This window comes from Dendrobium catenatum, unplaced genomic scaffold (assembly GCF_001605985.2).
Source record: "Dendrobium catenatum unplaced genomic scaffold, ASM160598v2 fragScaff_scaffold_231, whole genome shotgun sequence".
Lineage (NCBI taxonomy): Eukaryota > Viridiplantae > Streptophyta > Magnoliopsida > Asparagales > Orchidaceae > Dendrobium > Dendrobium catenatum.
Window position 1 is genome coordinate 2,353,887 of NW_021318693.1, and position 17,548 is coordinate 2,371,434.

General features: G+C 36.6%; 1 protein-coding gene across 1 annotated transcript; it reads left to right on the plus strand.

Moving 5' to 3' along the window:
* Positions 1–12,183: 12,183 nt before the first annotated feature.
* LOC110104198 (probable beta-1,4-xylosyltransferase IRX9H) lies at positions 12,184–13,792 on the plus strand (the record flags this gene model as incomplete). Its single annotated transcript, XM_028693086.1, has 2 exons — positions 12,184–12,504; positions 13,379–13,792. Coding segments are annotated over 2 exons (492 nt in total), but the record flags the coding sequence as incomplete, so codon positions are not given.
* Positions 13,793–17,548: the final 3,756 nt, after the last annotated feature.

The window sequence follows — 17,548 nt, forward strand, 5'->3', positions numbered from 1 at the left end:
ATATATATATATATATATATATATATATATATATATATACACAAAAAAAAAAAGATAAAGAGAATTTTAAAAAAGAGGAAAGTGAGAAATAAAAAGAGAAGAAAAATAGAAAAGAAAATAGATGATTTTTTGCAAATCGATGTTGCCGTCATCGCTGCGTCACACAAGTATAATACCTAATCTCAAAAACCTCCAAAGTCTCATTCTCGGCGTTTACGATGTGCCGGGGGACCGCTTATGTATGCTTTTCTTAGCATGGTGGGAGGAAACTCAACGTGACACTTACACCGAGGCGGACGAACCTCGTGCGCCCTTTTCTTAGCACGACATGAAAAAAATTAAGTACTCATACGTGCCTCAATGCCGACGGGGAAACAACTGTGTTTTCAAACATGTACTCTCGAAAACCCATGCACGCCTTTCTTGGTATGATGGGATTGAACATTACAACCGCGGTGTCACTTGACACAGACTGTGCACGCCTTTTTTGTGTGGCGGGCAAGCTAAGACTCCTGTAGTTTTTCCTAAATGGGGGAGACGTTGGGAGGCTACCGAAATTCAGAGCAAACAAGGAACCTAGTTTGAATGAAGAAAGACAATAGGGGACTTGTAAATTTACCGAATGAACGCAGTTAACTTGCAAATTTGGACTTAAACTTGCACATTGAACGACAAAGAACTTAAAATTTGAAAATGATGTAGGGAACCAAACTTTTAATTAATAAATGCATAATGCCAATTAAAATGCAAACGTTAAGTAATAATCCAAATTATTTTAATGAACACCAATAAGCAAATGGAAGACTTGTGAAGAATCGTCACGCATGTTGCAAACCACATATGGAGACCAATAATTTGCAAACATTACTTATCTACAAGCAATGGTGAAATTATCGAAGATACGACTTAATTACAAGTCATGACGTGGAACCTTTGGACAACGACGACTCATTTAAAATGTCCATTTCAATCATGTTTACAAATAAGTGGACGTAACCATGATAAATGGTGTGAATACCGTTAATGAACAAACAAACACGAATGAACAAGTGTGTAACTTGTATCGGTCAGGCAAATTTAAACACGATCTGTATTTGAGCCACAATGCAAAAATCTTTAATATGGCTCATTCATAATAATCAAAGTGCAAATGCTAACTAGCAAATGATGTCGGTGTTATCATTAACATTACAAACCAACTAGCGATATGATGAAAAACTGTAACGTGTGCAACGAATCATCTAGAGAAGGCAATAAGAGACATTTAATAAATATTGAGATTTATCAATAATCACGTGCCACAGATGTAGTATCTCTACAATCCCCTCTTCCTATCAACGCCAATCAAGCTTGCTAGCAAATACAATGAGCCACTCATACATATGCAATAATTGCGAAGATACTCTCACAGTCAACGTCATTCATGTATACAAGAGATACACAAGTATACTGTACGCATAGGGTATGCAAACACCAAGTTGCAATAATTGCAAATGAGTCATAGGGGTGGTAGTCTTTCTACGCACAATATCAAATAGCTCACAAACAAACATATTATCCTACTTATGGATAATGGTAGTAGATAAGCTGTGAAAGAGACGATCTCCTTATAACCGACATCAGGTGTCCTGTAGATGCAGACCACTTTTTCCATAAGAATGGAAAGGACGTGCGAGGAGATATAACAAATTTGTTAGTTAACATGCACGGAGAAATTAGCACTGAATGCAACTCCATGATGTTGTCAAATATTTGTTTTAAAAAAATCATGTCGTCAAATATTAATATGTGAATGAACATGTTCACCTGACTACAAGTGGCGATGATCGACGTGCAATAACTTGCCAATTGAAATGCACGAAGAGTTCATTGGTGAATGTAGCTCAGCTGGCAACTAACATTAAGTTGCAAATGAGTATACAAATTTATGTAACACGCCATAATGGAGGGTATATCGCAAGGACGAGACGTGAATATGGATATGCAACATGTCACTTGTAGGCAAGGGCTGAAGATCATAGTAAATGCTGGAAGACCACAACAATTGCAAGCTCCTATGAGCCACCGTATAAGAGCCAGCGCACCGCGACGCCATGCCATTGGATCCGCAACACATACGTAAGTAGATAGAAGGCTTCTACAAGTTCTCAAAAGAGCGTCGCACATTTCAATAATGGTCGCCTGCATGATTGATTAGTGATAAATATCTAAAAATGCCCCAACACATACATTGCAACGTGTATACATTCAAATACAGAAGTGCACATGCAAGCGCCATAACACACATATAAAAGTGTAAATGTATATGCAAGTATGAAAGCACAATACAAGAACATGCATATGTAATCATACATCTGTATGAGCCCCGGTGAGCGTGTTATGGGTACACACGTGGCGTCTGGGGATGTTGCACGGGTCTAGAAATAAACTTAAATCCGAGCCCGATCCTTCCATGTGAATGGATAGGAGTCAGCACGGCTCGAATAGTTAAACGAATATACGGCCACGACATCGATCGAGATGCTTTGCTTTATATTTCATATTAGGCTTTCAAGGTCTATTAAAAGAAATTCACCCATAAAGGTATAAAGCCTGCGAAGAACCTGATCCTCTGTCGGCAACTGACAGAGTCGACAAGGTTTAACAAAATGAAAACTGCTCATAAATATCCCGATGATGCCATGTTGGATACAGATCTGAATCGAAGGGGTTAACTCCAAATATTCAAAATGCTTCCCAAATACTCATGAAAGCTTAAAATTTCAAAATTCAAAATATTTAAAATAAAAATTCAGGCATCAAACATTTAAAGAAAAATTAATCTACCCTCCGCAATAGTTTGCCGAGGTGGACAAATTGAGAACTACTTCAGCTCACAAAGAGCTAATGTTTGGTTGAGAATATTACTTGGATTCATTCCCAAACAGTCTTTTGCCAGTGAGGATGATATGAGTGATAGGTATGAAATATTAAAGTTTTGGATGTTAGATATGTAAATAACATGATATAAAGTGGTATGTATGCATGGGCGGATCCACCCTAGTCTTAGGGTGGGCAAATGCCCACCCTCAAAATTTTTTTTTTTTATATTTATAGGAGATTTTTTAGAATATTTTGAGTATTTTAGGCATTTTGCCCCCCCTCAAAAATATTTTTTGTCCTAATTTTATCAATCCTAGGCATTTTTGTCCATCCCCACAAAAAATTTTTTTTTTTGTCCACCCTGAAAAAAGAAGCTGGATCCGCCCCTGTATGTATGCAAATCCCCTTTTTAAGTAGATTGAAAAATTATATTAACTAAGCTTTTCGTGTTGATGAATGCATTGTTAGTCTTGTAATTGGCAATCAAAGCAGTAATCACCACATCATTGTTGAAAGGATTGCATTGGCTGACCCATCTTTTCGGTGAAAGTGACTAGGGTGACTTCAATAGATGGAATCCTAGGCATTGTAGCTAGTTGACTTTTCTTGATCGTTTTCACTTCAGCATTGCCTGATGAGATTATTCAACTCCATCTCATATAAGGATAGCGGGTGCTACTCCAACTATTTAATGGCTTGAGGCCTTGAGCTAGAATTGACTTGTTTTGTCGGCCATCCATGGGCACCCTCCCAATGTCAGCTAAGACAAACTCTTTCAGTTTTCCTACTTTGATCAAGTCTTCTACTAGATTCCTAAGATGTTGACACTCCTCAGTGTCGTGTCTGTGATATTTGTGGAATGCATAATACCTGGAGGGTCTCTTGTGTAGGTGTCTGCTTCCATGGGCACAGGGGGTTTGAAGAACTCTTTGTTCTAAATTACCTCCACTAACTCGACCATTAACACTCATATGGGGGTAACAATATGGTATTGAAGAGCTTGGTGTGCTCCGCTCATCCTGATACTAGTGAGTTTCTTGCAGTGCTTCTTTAATTTGCTAGGCAGGCGAGCTGGCAATCCTCAACGGTATTGCTAATAGGGTTTTTTTTCGCTGGTGGTGATGAAGATTGTTTCGTGAGAAATGCTTCCTCTCCATCCTATATTTCCTTGGGCCATTCCTGTTGCGCCCAAGCGGAGTGTCTCACTGGGCGAGTAGTGGAATAGGATTAAGCCATGATGTTGTACTTCTCAGCGTTGACATGGTTGCTGGCGAGTTTCAAGAACTCTGCCAATGTCCTTGGCTGCTACAAATCAAGCGCATACCTAAATGACCCTTCCCTCGGGACTTGAGTTAGAGTTGCTTGGGCGATTACTATCTCTAGCTCCTTGACCTCTAGCATCTCTCTCTAGAACTTGCCTGTGAAGTTCTTCAAGGACTCGCTGGTCTCCTGCCTCATTTTCCGGTGATCCTGATAGTTTTTGACACTAGAATGTTTGTATGCGCCATTGTGACATGATAAATGCAATTTTGCATTTAGAAATTATTTTGATAATGAATAGTGTCAAAATATTGTCCTTGTTTCCATTCAAAATGCAGGTGTTTAAGTGTACGCCCAATTTGTAAATTCAACTATAGAAAATGTCTGCAAGAATGGTCTAATGCTTACTGGTGCAGAGGATAACTGCATAAGATGCTGAAACCTTAAATTTCTTTAAACCAAGTATAATGAGTGGCTTTCCTAAAGAACTTTTACCTACCTTTTTTTCTGAAGGCCAATGGTCACATTATCGAAGCAAACAATTTTTTTTTTTTTTATCTTTTTGAATTTCCATTACATGTTATTGCATCTGCACCGAACATGAAGATGTTCATGGGTTTCAATTTTTGGAAATTTGTAATTGAAGGCAAGCTAGTTGAAAATTAAAGGTGGAATTGAGATAGATATGGATCATGGCGAAATGATCATCAGTAAGAAAAATGTATTATCGAATTTTTTTATTGACTATACCCTCCTGAAATATATTTTTCAAGTTTGGCGGAACACTTGGTAATGTTATCTTTATTTCTCATAAAAAGGTGAGTGATATAATCCTATGCTCTACTGACAATTGTTATTTTTTTGGCATGAGGCAGTTAGATAAATTTCTTAATTTTTATTAGTATATGAATTGGGCGGGGCAAAGTTTTTGAATTCACTACCTTTAGAACTTTTTAAGGAAAATTGCAACAAAAATTGACCAATATCTAGAAGGCAGAGTGAGATCGTTGGCATGCCGGTATATGAGTTTAACTAAAAGCAGTTCCCTAGCAAGCATAATCTATAAGATTATTTAGATAATCTTATTCTCTATCAAGGGCTTTATAATGCATTATTGTACATTATCACAAAATATATAATCTTTAGAATAAGTAGGAGATTATCCCATCTATGATAAGTGCTGTATTTAAAGGGTAAGAAAACATCCTATATAAAAAAACAAAGAGGTTTTGATGGAGGGTGTAAGAGAGATTTTAAATATCATTTTAATCGAAGAACTACTAAGTCCACCATAAGTAGAAGCCATCAAGCCTTATCTATTATATTGCTAAAAAATGCAAATAATCAAGCATTATATTTATGATGTGACTTTTGTTGAATTTATAGGCATATATAGGATTTTTAATGCATGAATTTAGAATGGAAAGCTCAAGTAGTCATAAAGAATTCAACGATTCATTTCTTTGGAAGTCAAAAGAGTTGATGCAATACAAAGGGTAGCCGAATTCATCATGTAGACTTGCATAGCAATGGCTGGAATAAAGTAAGATTGCTTACATGTCCCCTCATGCATGAATAATACATTACACCACTCTAATTCGCTTTCATGTTTGAAATATTGCATCATTTTATAAAAAATCTTACCATGAAAAAGACAATTCGTGAAAAACATAAAACAAATTCATTTTCCTGCATCGGGTAATGGGGTTTTCTTGTATTTGTTGGATTATATGTATAATTGTGGAGGAAAGGCCTTCAATGTGGTCCAGAGAGAGGTAGTGTATTTATATTTGCATTTAAGGAGATCATATTTATGTACAATCTTGTTTGGTTTTAGAAAGACGAAACAAATCTCATGCTAATGAAGGCTGTGCTGAGTAAGCGGTATCCAGGTATTAATTGGATTAGACATTTCTCTAGGCCATTAAAATTCATGTATTATCCGAAATGCTGGATCTCCAAGCCATGCCATTCTGGTAAATGTACTTGATATATTTTTCACATAAAACATGCTATGTAGTTGAGTCAATTAAAAAATAATTTAATCCATCTTTCTGCATATTATATAATATTTTTTTATATCAGCAGAGGAAAAATAAGTTATTTCAAATTACTAAGAGTGGGAACTTTTTGATTTTAGGAAAGATTTGGATATGAACTTTAGCTTTTAGGAAGATTTGGATATGTAAATATATGCATTGCTATTCATTACATTACATCCGTATTTCATATCTTGTGGATAAACAATCTGGGTCTTAAGCGTCCTTTTTCCTGGTTTTAGTCTAATTATTCAGGCTTTACCTTGGAATTTCTTCTTTGCCATCGTTATTCAGTGCTATACATACTTCTAATGCTAATTTAACATAAATCTTTGATCTTTTTGTTTCTTGCATAATTCTTCCTGTTTAATTCTCTCCTACCTTGCCGATTCTTCTTTGGCTTTTTATTGTACATGTTCAATTACTTAAATCATTTTTATAACTTTGTATTCAACAGGTGAGTGTTAATCCACCTCTCTCTCTTATAATCTTCGTACTGTATTGATCTTATTTTTACCACACATCCATTTTTAATAATTCTATAACCACTCTGATTCCAGTTAATGAATTTTTTGTTGCTCAAGAAATTTATCACTATTTATGTTATTTTCTTACTACCTTCTCATTTTATCAATCAATATGCAAAATATGATAGCCAGCGTGCTTCAAATTTGCAAAATTTTCTTATCCTTAGTGGAAAAGGATATATTTACAATTTTGTGGACCTATTTTTGTTGTTATGAAATGGGATGGAACATCTTCAAAGTCTGCTCTTTATTGCTAATTCATATAATTTTAGAAATAAGTATGCCTACTCCAACATATTTTTATCTTATTTTCTATACTCATGAATTCTCTTATAACATATTCAATAAAACTTGCACGCAACCATTTAATTCGCAAACAATTTTTATTTTGTCTGATATATAATATAGTAGTCTTTTGATCCTTTTTTATTCCATGTTATCTCTTCAAGCATCCTTTTAATTCAACTTAGAAAACAAAAGCACTAGTTTCATTGCATTTGCTGATCTTATAAAACGTGGCTTACTCGCATGTAGTAATTTCTAACACTTCTAGGTTTCTTTTGGTTCCCGTTTATCTATATAATCTCTTGAAAGTGTTAAATTCAGAGAATTGGAGAGGGAATAAGTTTTATTTTATTACACAAAACTATCCCTATTTATAGATCTATACAAAATATCTTAATTAAGAAACAAATAATTACAAAATCATGCATAGTTGCCTTAATATAATCCTTCTTAAATCAGCCATCCGGATATGGAAGGAGATAGGAGGGATCAAGGTGAGCCTCCCACAGATCCCCATGCTGGCCATAGGATCAAGAGGTAAGGAACGGCTGGAATTTAGTAGGTGAGCCTCACTCGGATTCTCATGCTAGCCATGGTATCAAGGGACAAGGGACAACTAGGATTTAACATTCCCCCTCAAGCTGGGAAATACATATCTTCCATTCCTAGCTTGATAATTAGTCCCAAAGAGGTAGTCATCAAGTCCCTTGATTTACCATAGAGTCCTTCATTTGGTCATTAGCTTCAAACTTTGTTGCGGCAAAGGATATCTATGAAGGCTATCTCAATCAAGCCTGTAAGGTGCAGGGAAGCAATGAAGGCTGCATTGAACATTAGCTCTCAATATATCATAAATGGAAATGAGGCCGGTGGTGGGATAGCACGGAAAGTGGATTAATTATCCTTCGGGTCTATCTCCCTCTCAGTTCTCAAGGAAAGGCCAACAATGAATGCATGACAGTAGAAAGGAAACAAATCTATTTTTAGGGTTGCGACAAGCTTCAGGAACAACAGCAGAAAAAACACGTGTTAAGCGGCTCAACACTCGACACGTAGATCTCCTTCCGTCTGATCGAACCAGCCTTCGTCCCAATGCAAATCAGTCATTCGACTTGGCCCGAACAAAGTCTAGTTCGAGCCGTATAGGTGCACGCAAGATCTTTGTTTCCTCTGGTCTGATAGCAGGAAGGAGTGCAAGTTTCACTCTTGATTGTCCCTGCCCTAGACCCGCACGAGAATGAACTCTCAACTCTTTTTAGATGCGCATAGGAGGTGTTACTGCGTTCGACTTCTCTTGCTTCTACTCGATAGACTCTGGACGTCGCACATAGGAACAAAGACCAGTATTCCTCATAATTTCGACAATGAAGGTCGATGTAAGGCCCAATATTTCTTAGAATTATGGCAAGGAAGGTCAGTGGTGAGAACTTGTACTCATAATTCCGACAATGAAGGTCAGTGGTGGAAACCTGGAGAACCAGCAAGCGTCAATTCCTTCAGGGTAGGGTAAAGTGCTTCTAATCTCTTTGTAGCGTTCACTCGAGCAAAGGGAACAGGAAAAGTAGCCTGCATTAACAAATCAAGCAAAAGGTGGGACAATGAGCTCTCCTTTTCTAACAACACCATTTATTGGAATAGGATGAGATTTAGGTCTTGTCAAAATACTCCCTATCAACTACAAAGCCAAACCCCTCGTTTGCAGATTACCATTTTTTTTCATTGATTAGCGACAATAGGTAATGAGCGCAGGCCTGAATCCCAACTATCAATTCCCCTTGAGAAGCCTAAGAAATAGTCCAAACAATCACATGAACTTTCTCTTGTCCTTGATATTGTTTATTGTCTCTTAGTTTTGGTAGAAGATTACTGAGCACCTCGGGTTTTCATCGAAGATTCATTGCCAATACAACAAATATTGCAACCTGAGATTTTGAAGGAGGTTTATGTGTGACCTTTCTAGAGCCTTTAGCAGCAGCCTACTGAATTGCAAGATCAACAAGAATGTAATCTAGGCACCACAAAACAAAATCAGCAAGAGCCTCAGGTGATTTCGTAGCACTCCAATCAACTGTAATCATGTAAACTGTTTATGAAATATGACAAGGATTTTAATGATTTGAGCAACATGTGACTCCTTGAACATTTTCATCCAAGGGGTTGCGAGGCACTAACACTAGAAAATGCTCGCCCAAAGTAGTTTGCGAATCGCATCAGTTGGATATCATATTGCGACTCATAGGAAACTGACACCTCTGCAAGGTTCCACTCCTCGATCTCCCTCGGCTTCGCTATCGTCCTTATCCTCACTTATCCACATTGGAAGCAGCCACATCGATCGGTGGCCTCAATTCAGAGGCGGCAACGGATTCAATGGTGCAACGGTGTTCTTGAGTTGTTTACTCAACCGATGCTAATAAGTTTGGGGCGCTCGATGGGGGAGATGCCATTTGACAGGTCATCCCCAGCGGCTTATTCTGGCGACGGTGGCGCTTGCCATAAGTTACATTCTGCCATATGTGGTTGGATGTGGTGGCGAAAGACTCGTCATAATGGTCTTTGATGGCATCGACAGCTGGTTGGGAGCCTATGAAAGTATCCTTGACGACAGGATTTGACGTAGATGCGAAGGACACGAGAAATTTTGAGGCTAGAGGATCGAGAAGAACGCTGTCCAGACGCACACACCCGTTCGGTCTAGACGCATAGTTTCTCGTCTCATGCAGTTGTACGATCTCTCATACAGACACAAGCTCTTGCTTGGCTCCTCTTGGTTCCACCCTAGACGCACATGAGAGGAGGCTACCGTGTGAGGTAATCTTCAAGGATGCATGATCTCTGATTGGTTCCGCACTTCCACCCTAAACAAAAGCGCATAATCTTCTGGTCGCACGCCTCTCTTGTCCCGTTTGGTCGTACGCATGCGAGAGGGATTCACGAGATGTTCGTCTCTCTCTATCAAATGCAGAGACTGCGGGGTTCTCATTCAACCCCTCCAGACAAGATGCATGAGACGTTTGTCTCTCGTGATCAAACGCAGAGACCACATGATGAAGCACTCTCTCTCCTCTTAGTTGGACGTATGCATAATCCAACAATCCGGGAACTGCTCCCTTTCATTTCTGAAGGGAAGGCCCGATCTTCCCTTTGAAAGTCTGGTAGTAAAAAAAAAATAAATTGGAATTTCAGCCAAGGCAATGAAGGCTCTAATATGATGTTAAATTCAGAGAATTGGAGAGAGAAAAAGCTTCATTTTATTAAACCAAAATATCCCTATTTATAGATCTATACAAGATATCTTAATAAAGAAACAAATAATTACGGAATCATGCATAATTTCCCTAATATAATCCTCAGCATGATCTAGGTGAGCTTCCCAAGGATCTCCATGCTGGCCATAGAATCAAGAGGTAAGGAACGGCTATGATTTAATAGGTGAGCCTCCCACGGATCCCCATGTTAGCCATGGGATCAAGGGCCAAGGGACGGTGGAGATTTAACAGAAAGCATGTTATATTTAATTCTTATTTTTAGGAATCACTATACTCTCCCTTTCTCTAGCATATCTTTCAAAATCTACATATTCCTTTTACCAAATCTAATGTTGGTTCTTTATTTTCTATCAGTAATTCTTTCTAAAGTTTGTGATCCTTTTTTTTCAACTTAAATTGGAACTTGTGTTTACTCATGTCCATTTTAGTTTTGGTTTTAAGAAACTCTAACCGATGTTTAATGCCATTTGTTAGCAAGTGAGGTAATTGCTAATAATAAGACCTACAGAAAACTTTTGTTGGAGTACCCGAGCACTATGATTGTAGCATCTTTCACTTTTTCTGTGATCCATTCCTAGTGTCTCGATGCCAACTATTCGGATGACAGAGGACTTAAAAAATGCTCTGAATATCTTCTGTTTCAACCCGGTTCACATACACTTTCTTGCATAACTTGGGGTCCTTTGGTGGATGAAATCATGTGAACAAGCATACTTCACCAATTGTAGTAATCCATGTATAAACCTTGATTTTGTTTTGTTCTTCTTAGGCATTGAATGAAATTCGAGGGTTTTGCTCTTGATGCACAACCGTCATGCTTGCTCTATGTTTTCCTTGAGTATAGGTTCTGCTCTTATGGCAGATATGTTTATCATGTGTGTTCATCTACTCTTATGAACTTTTGAATGATTAAGGGCTGATTACTCTTGCTTGCTGAATCATCTTTTGTTGAGACTGGGGAGTAGGGGTGTAAACGAGTCGAGTCGAGTCGAGTTGAGTTTTAGCACTATCAAGCTCGGCTCGTCAGTCGGAAAGCGAGCTTAAGCTCATCCCACTTTTAACGAGCTCGAGGCGGCTCGCTAGTTGCTTGATTATGACTAGATTTCGCATTTGTCCCTTTTTTCCCGTCCAATTTCTCATTTTGCCGCCAATGTCCGTCCCGTATTTTGAAAAGTAGAAACAATAGTTTTTTTTTTTTAAACATGAACTTGCAGTAGCTTTTCTTTGGGGAAAATAACTAATAGTTTTGTATTTATATATTTTTAAAACTTCTCTCATATATTAATGAAGAGCAGGTATAGGTTGTCTTGTCATATAGGCCGAAACATGTATATTTTTTATTATTCTTTTTGAAAAACTATCATATAGGCTGCCATAGTGTCTATCATATCATTAATGAAGAGCAGATTTATTTATTTTTTTTAAATAAAAATATGTTCGGTGATTAATTTAATTAAATAAATAATTTTGAGCCGGCTCACGAGCCGAGCCTCAACTAGCTCAAACTCGAGCTCGTGGCTCGATAAACTTGGCTCGTGAGCTCGTTATCGAGTCGAGCTCGAGTCGGCTCACTTACACCCCTACATGGGAGCCATTGGACATTTTGGCAAGAGTTATCTATCTCGTGTCCTTCACACTCTCACATTGTCATAGGCATTTAAAATTCCACGGGCACGTGTACATTCCACATGTCAATATTTTATTGGAGTCCGGACGTATCTCTACGTCCGGTGTCCGGACCTAATAATTTCCCTGTTGCAGAAGGTAGGATTGGTCTTGCTTGAAGTTTATTTACCTTTTTTGATTGTCTAATTGCATTTTTAGGTTGAAAGATACTGAAATGAATAATAAGTACACTTCTCTTTTGATTAAATGCCTTTTTTTCAAGTTGTAGCTAGTTCGCATTTTGAACCTTCATAACTCCTTTTCTATTCCGACTAATTCGTTCTCTTTTCTTCAAGAATAATTGCTGTGAATTACTCTCATGACCTTAGTGTTTATATTTCAAATTTTAGGCGTTTTGGCACTTGGCCAGTTGCAGTGCTTACTGAGGACAAGAAAAGATATTTACTGGAAGGTCCTGTTTGCAATGGCAGTCAAATTATTGGATGGCACACTGATCGGAGTAAATCATCTAGAAGATTTCACATTGAAATGTCAGGATTTGCATTTAACAGTACCATCCTCTGGGATCCAAAAAGATGGCACCGGCCCACTATCGACCTCATCAGACATCAGGACTCTGCCAGGGAGGGTTTTAAGGTTAGTTTAGCTCATATATTGCTGGTTGTTTCAATTTTATGCGTTGATTGCTGTGATAATGATTTTTATTATTGTTTTATCTTTATGATGTGATGGGCGATAGATTACCCATAGGTTATGAGTGATTTTGATATAACGATATTTTCTGCAGGTGGCTATGCTCATACAACGCTAAAAAAGGGAGGGCTAAAAATAAATGAATAATATATAACTATTACAGGTCTATTACTGTATATGCAAGGAAGTTGATGGCATAAAAGTCTTAAAAAATGAGATGATATTGAATTACCACAATGCACTTTTGGAGTGTAGTCGAGTCAAGACGACTCATGAGTTGGCTCGAATTTGGCTTCTGCTTATGAGCCAAGCTCGATGAGATAACAACCCAAATTTGAATCAGTCCTAAATTGACTCATCAACTTAATTAACTTTTCTCTTTCTTGACTCATGTAATTTCTTATTATTTTTCTTCTAATTCCTTCATTTTCTTATCATTTTACTCAACTATTGTAAGTGTAATCATCTTCTCTCTTCTATGATAAATAAACTGACTTAGACTTATTAAATTAAGTTCAAGCTAAAACTCAGAATTTGATTAATTAGTCAAGCTGACCCTCCTCAAGCTAGGCTGGCTCGGGTTTGTCTCAACTCATTTACTTTTGTATTGATCAAAATCCATTCATATTTAATATAAGATTATTGGAAATCCATCAATGATAAATTAATCACAAATGATCCTCAAGCTGGGCTGGTTCGAGTTTGTTTCGACTCGTTGAGTTTGTCTCGACTCGTTTACTTTCGTAGCGATCAAAATCCATTCCTATTTGATATTAGATTATTGGAAATCCATCAATGATGAATTAATCTGGTGCAGGAAAGCAAATTTGTGGAGCAATTAGTTGAGGATGAAAGCCAAATGGAAGGCTTGGCACATAACTGTTCCAGAATTCTGGTTTGGCATCTGCATTTTGAGGCCAATGAACTCTTATATCCTAATGGATGGTTAAATCAGAGGAATCTGGAAGCTCTTATTCCTCTATTATAGGCTGAATTTCTTCCTCGTAAGTCCCTTTTAAGGTTCTTTGGTGCTGCATTACTATGATATAATGTGATCTATTATGATCTATAATACTTAAAAACTTATGAGGGTAGATCATATCATCATAGTTCCATATGGTTATTTTCCCAGTAATTAAAAGGCTTATGAATCCTTGTATTATCAGTTCAAGCTCTTCCTTGAATTCATCTAGATCATCTTCTTATGAGATTCTTTCATTTGCTTGGACTATTTTTTATTTTTTATTTTTATTTATTTTTTTTATTTTCAGTGTTACTCAAGAACATATACAGTGTATACTCTAAAATATTTCTTCTTTTTTTTTGTTCCATATGGTTTTTTCCTTTTCAGTGCTTCAGAAAATGTTATGGAGCTCTGATGCATTGAGCTGTTTTATTGCAGATGAAGCTTGGCTGTGGTGCCATTTTTCTTAATTAGATATGAGTCCCATTTTCTTTTTTATGATAATCTTTCTAATGCTTTTATGAGAGAGAGAGAGAGAGAGAGAGAGAGAGAGAGTCTTATGCATTGAGCTGTTTTATTAGAGATGAAGTTTGGCTGTGGTACCATTTTTTTAGCTATGAGTCCCATTTTCTTTTTGATGATAATCTTTCTAATACTGCTATGAGTTTGTAGAGAGAGAAAGAGAGAGGAGCGAGGTGAGGGTGAGGAACTTTTATTTTGGTCGGTCACCTGACATAGCTCTATGTTCGGACGCCAGTAAAATAGTGTCACGTGTTCTTACTATTTACCGCGCGGCCCGACAACCCCGACCCGGAACGGATACGGGATTGCTATGTTCGCGTGTTGCTATGTATTGCTTGGTATTTGCTCGGTATTGGTCAATTTTGCTCGGCAAGAACGAGAAATACTATTCTGTGAAGACCAATACCGAGCAATACCTCGATATTTCTCGGTATTGCTCGATATTGATCTTCACATAGCGATATTTTTCATTATTGCCAAGGAATACCTAGCAATATCGAGCAATAATCGAACATAGCAATCCCGGGTCAAGTCGTCGGGCCGCGCGATATTGAGTAAGACCATGTGGCGACATGTTATTTGTGTCTGAACGTAGAGCTACGTCAGGTCACCTAACCTAATAATTGTTCGAGGGTGAGAGAGCATTGGCGGATTTAGGTGGGGCCTAGGGGGGCACGTCGCCTTGGTGAGAAAAAAAAAATTTCTCTCTCTCTCTACTCTACTCTCTCTTTTTAATAGGACATTTATATAATTAAAGTCAATAAACAACATTATAGAAATATTATAATATTTAAATTTAAATCAATTAGCTTAAAATATTATAATATTAAAAAATTCTTAGCCTATTTTTTATTCTAAGAAGAAAATGTACTATATAGATTTAGTCAATATTTCTATAAAATTTTAGGGTTTGAGTGCTTTTTTGTATCTTTATTTGTCTTAACAATTTTGATGGAGTTGGTGGAGAGAGAGAGAGAGAGAGAGAGGTAACATTGATGATTTCAATTGGAAGGAGAAGAGGAAAGTGTGTACAATGGCAACATCAATAGGAGAAAGTGGAGGCCAAGTGATCTTCCACTACATACTAAAATAAACATGACTTGGATTTTATGCTAATTTTACTTTGCATTGTAATTTTGTATGGAAGAATATGGATAGAATTAAACGTAAGTTTACACGCATCACATATGTAATTCTCGATCTTAAGATCTGTTAGAGAGAGACAGAGGAAAATAAATTGTAATTATTTTTTCTTGAATCAATCTAATCAAGCACAATTTAATGATATAGTTTAAGGCATTGTTTGGGATGACTTTCTTACTGCTTTCTAAAATTATTGTTTAGTACAAAAGTTTAAGATGATGAAATTTTTTTGCTAAAAAATTGCTTTAAAAATTGTCAAACGAAGCCTAAATTGTTAGATATATCAAAAACATAAAGTAGCAAAAATTAATTTGGTGTGCCTAGATATCTTTTAAAATAAATTTGTTGATAATATTCATAGAATAAAACTTTAAAGTTATAACAAATGTTTTGTTTTTTTCTTTCTCGCCCCCAAACAGAGATCACATGTGACAGATATTTATGTCTTCTAAGCTCTAAGGGGAATGTTATTTGTATTCTTAATTTTGATCTTATAGCTCATCTTGGTTCTCGTAATGGCACGACTATTTTAATTTATGCCACATGTATAAAATTTATAGCTTCGCCAGTGCTCCCATTCAACAGGTCAAGGTGGGCCGGCCATTGACCTAGAATTTAGATACTAACAATGTATATTTTTTATTTTAATCTTAATTTTATGAGGAAAATAGGGATAGGATTAGGCACAAATAATTATAATTTTTATTGTACTTTTATTTTTGAAATATAATATGCAACTTTCAAGGAGAGAAGAGGAATTTTTTTTTTAATTTGTAGGGATTTGCAAATAACCAAAAGTCTACGCTTAGATGATGACATGCATTTATTTTTAAATGCTAATTCTATTGAATTTATAGCTGTAATATTGTGAAATTAAAATATTAATGACATTTTCCTCTCTAATTATATAATTAATTATCACCATTTTTTAAAAAAATTTTGAGGTAGTTTTCATTTGCATAAAGCTTTGTTTTTTGTTGAATTTTTCTTTAGACAAAATCTCAAAACTAACAAACTGAAAAATGTTTACGAATAATTTCTAAAGAATCTCATAATTGTGGAAAAAATAAAATATTTGCATCAAAATTATATACATTCTTCTTTGGTGTTAAAATCAGCTGAATAGGCGACACATATCTTGTAATAAAAAAATATAAAAATGGTATATTTAAATTTAAGGAAGAATGAAATTTATAAAAAGGTATAATTAAAATTAAGAAATTATAAAACATTTAGTAAGAACATGGAAGAAAATTATATTTATTTTGCTAATATAAATATTTTTTTATTATTTACTCTTATCCCATTATTAATGCTTACTATTATCTCTTATTATTATTATTATTTGTTATGCATTGAATATTAATATTTTATTTATTTTATTCTACAAAATAAAAAAATACAACAAATAGAACCCGGTGGAAGTAGTATTATTAATCGTAATTTTTTTTAGTTTGATTATTGTTGCATCCTGGAATATTTTTGTCGGTAAAGAAATATAAAATTTAATGTCTTAACTTTGTACGAAGATCCAGTACACAAGCAAATAAAAGAGAGGGTGTAGCGTTCATTAGAGACACCAGAGTTTATACATGAAAACGCCTAAAAAGGGGGGAAAACCCACGGGGCCTAGCCCAATTTGAATATATCCACTATTATTTGCAGTTGATTACAAATGAGGCTCTTCCTTGGGGGGAAGGCATTGTGTTAATGTAGCAAATGTACATCATATTACATGGTGGGAATTGAAATAATTAATATTGAATGTTCGTTTAGTTAGCAGAACCATAGTCGGCAGGCAAAGGAGGTTGGGAAGACCTTAGTCTGGTGATGGTGGTCGGAATGACAGTTGTTTGGCGAGGGAGGTCGGAAGGACCGTAGTCGGCGGGAGACAGTGGTAAGAAAGACCGTTGTTTGACGAGGGAGATCGGAAGGACTGTAGTTTGTGGGAGATAGTGGTCAGAAAGATCGTTATCTGGCGATGGAGGTCGGAAGGACTGTAGTAGGTGACAAAAGTCGGAAGAATTGTAGTCGGCAGGAGAAAGAGGTCAGAAAGACTATTGTCTAGCGACGGAGGTCGGAAGCACCATAATTAGAAGGAGACGGGTCAGAAAAACTGTTGTCTGGCGATGAAGGTTGGAAGGATAGTAGTAGGCGACGGAGGTTGGAAGATCATAGTCGGCATGAGATAGGGGTTAGAAAGACTGTTATCTGGCGATGGAGGTCGAAAGGACCATAGTAGGCAACGAATGTCATAAGTACCATAGTCGACAAAAGATAAGGGTCAGAAAGATCGTTATCTGGCAATGTAGGTCAGAAGGACCGTAATAGAAGACGGGGGTCATAAGGACCATAGTC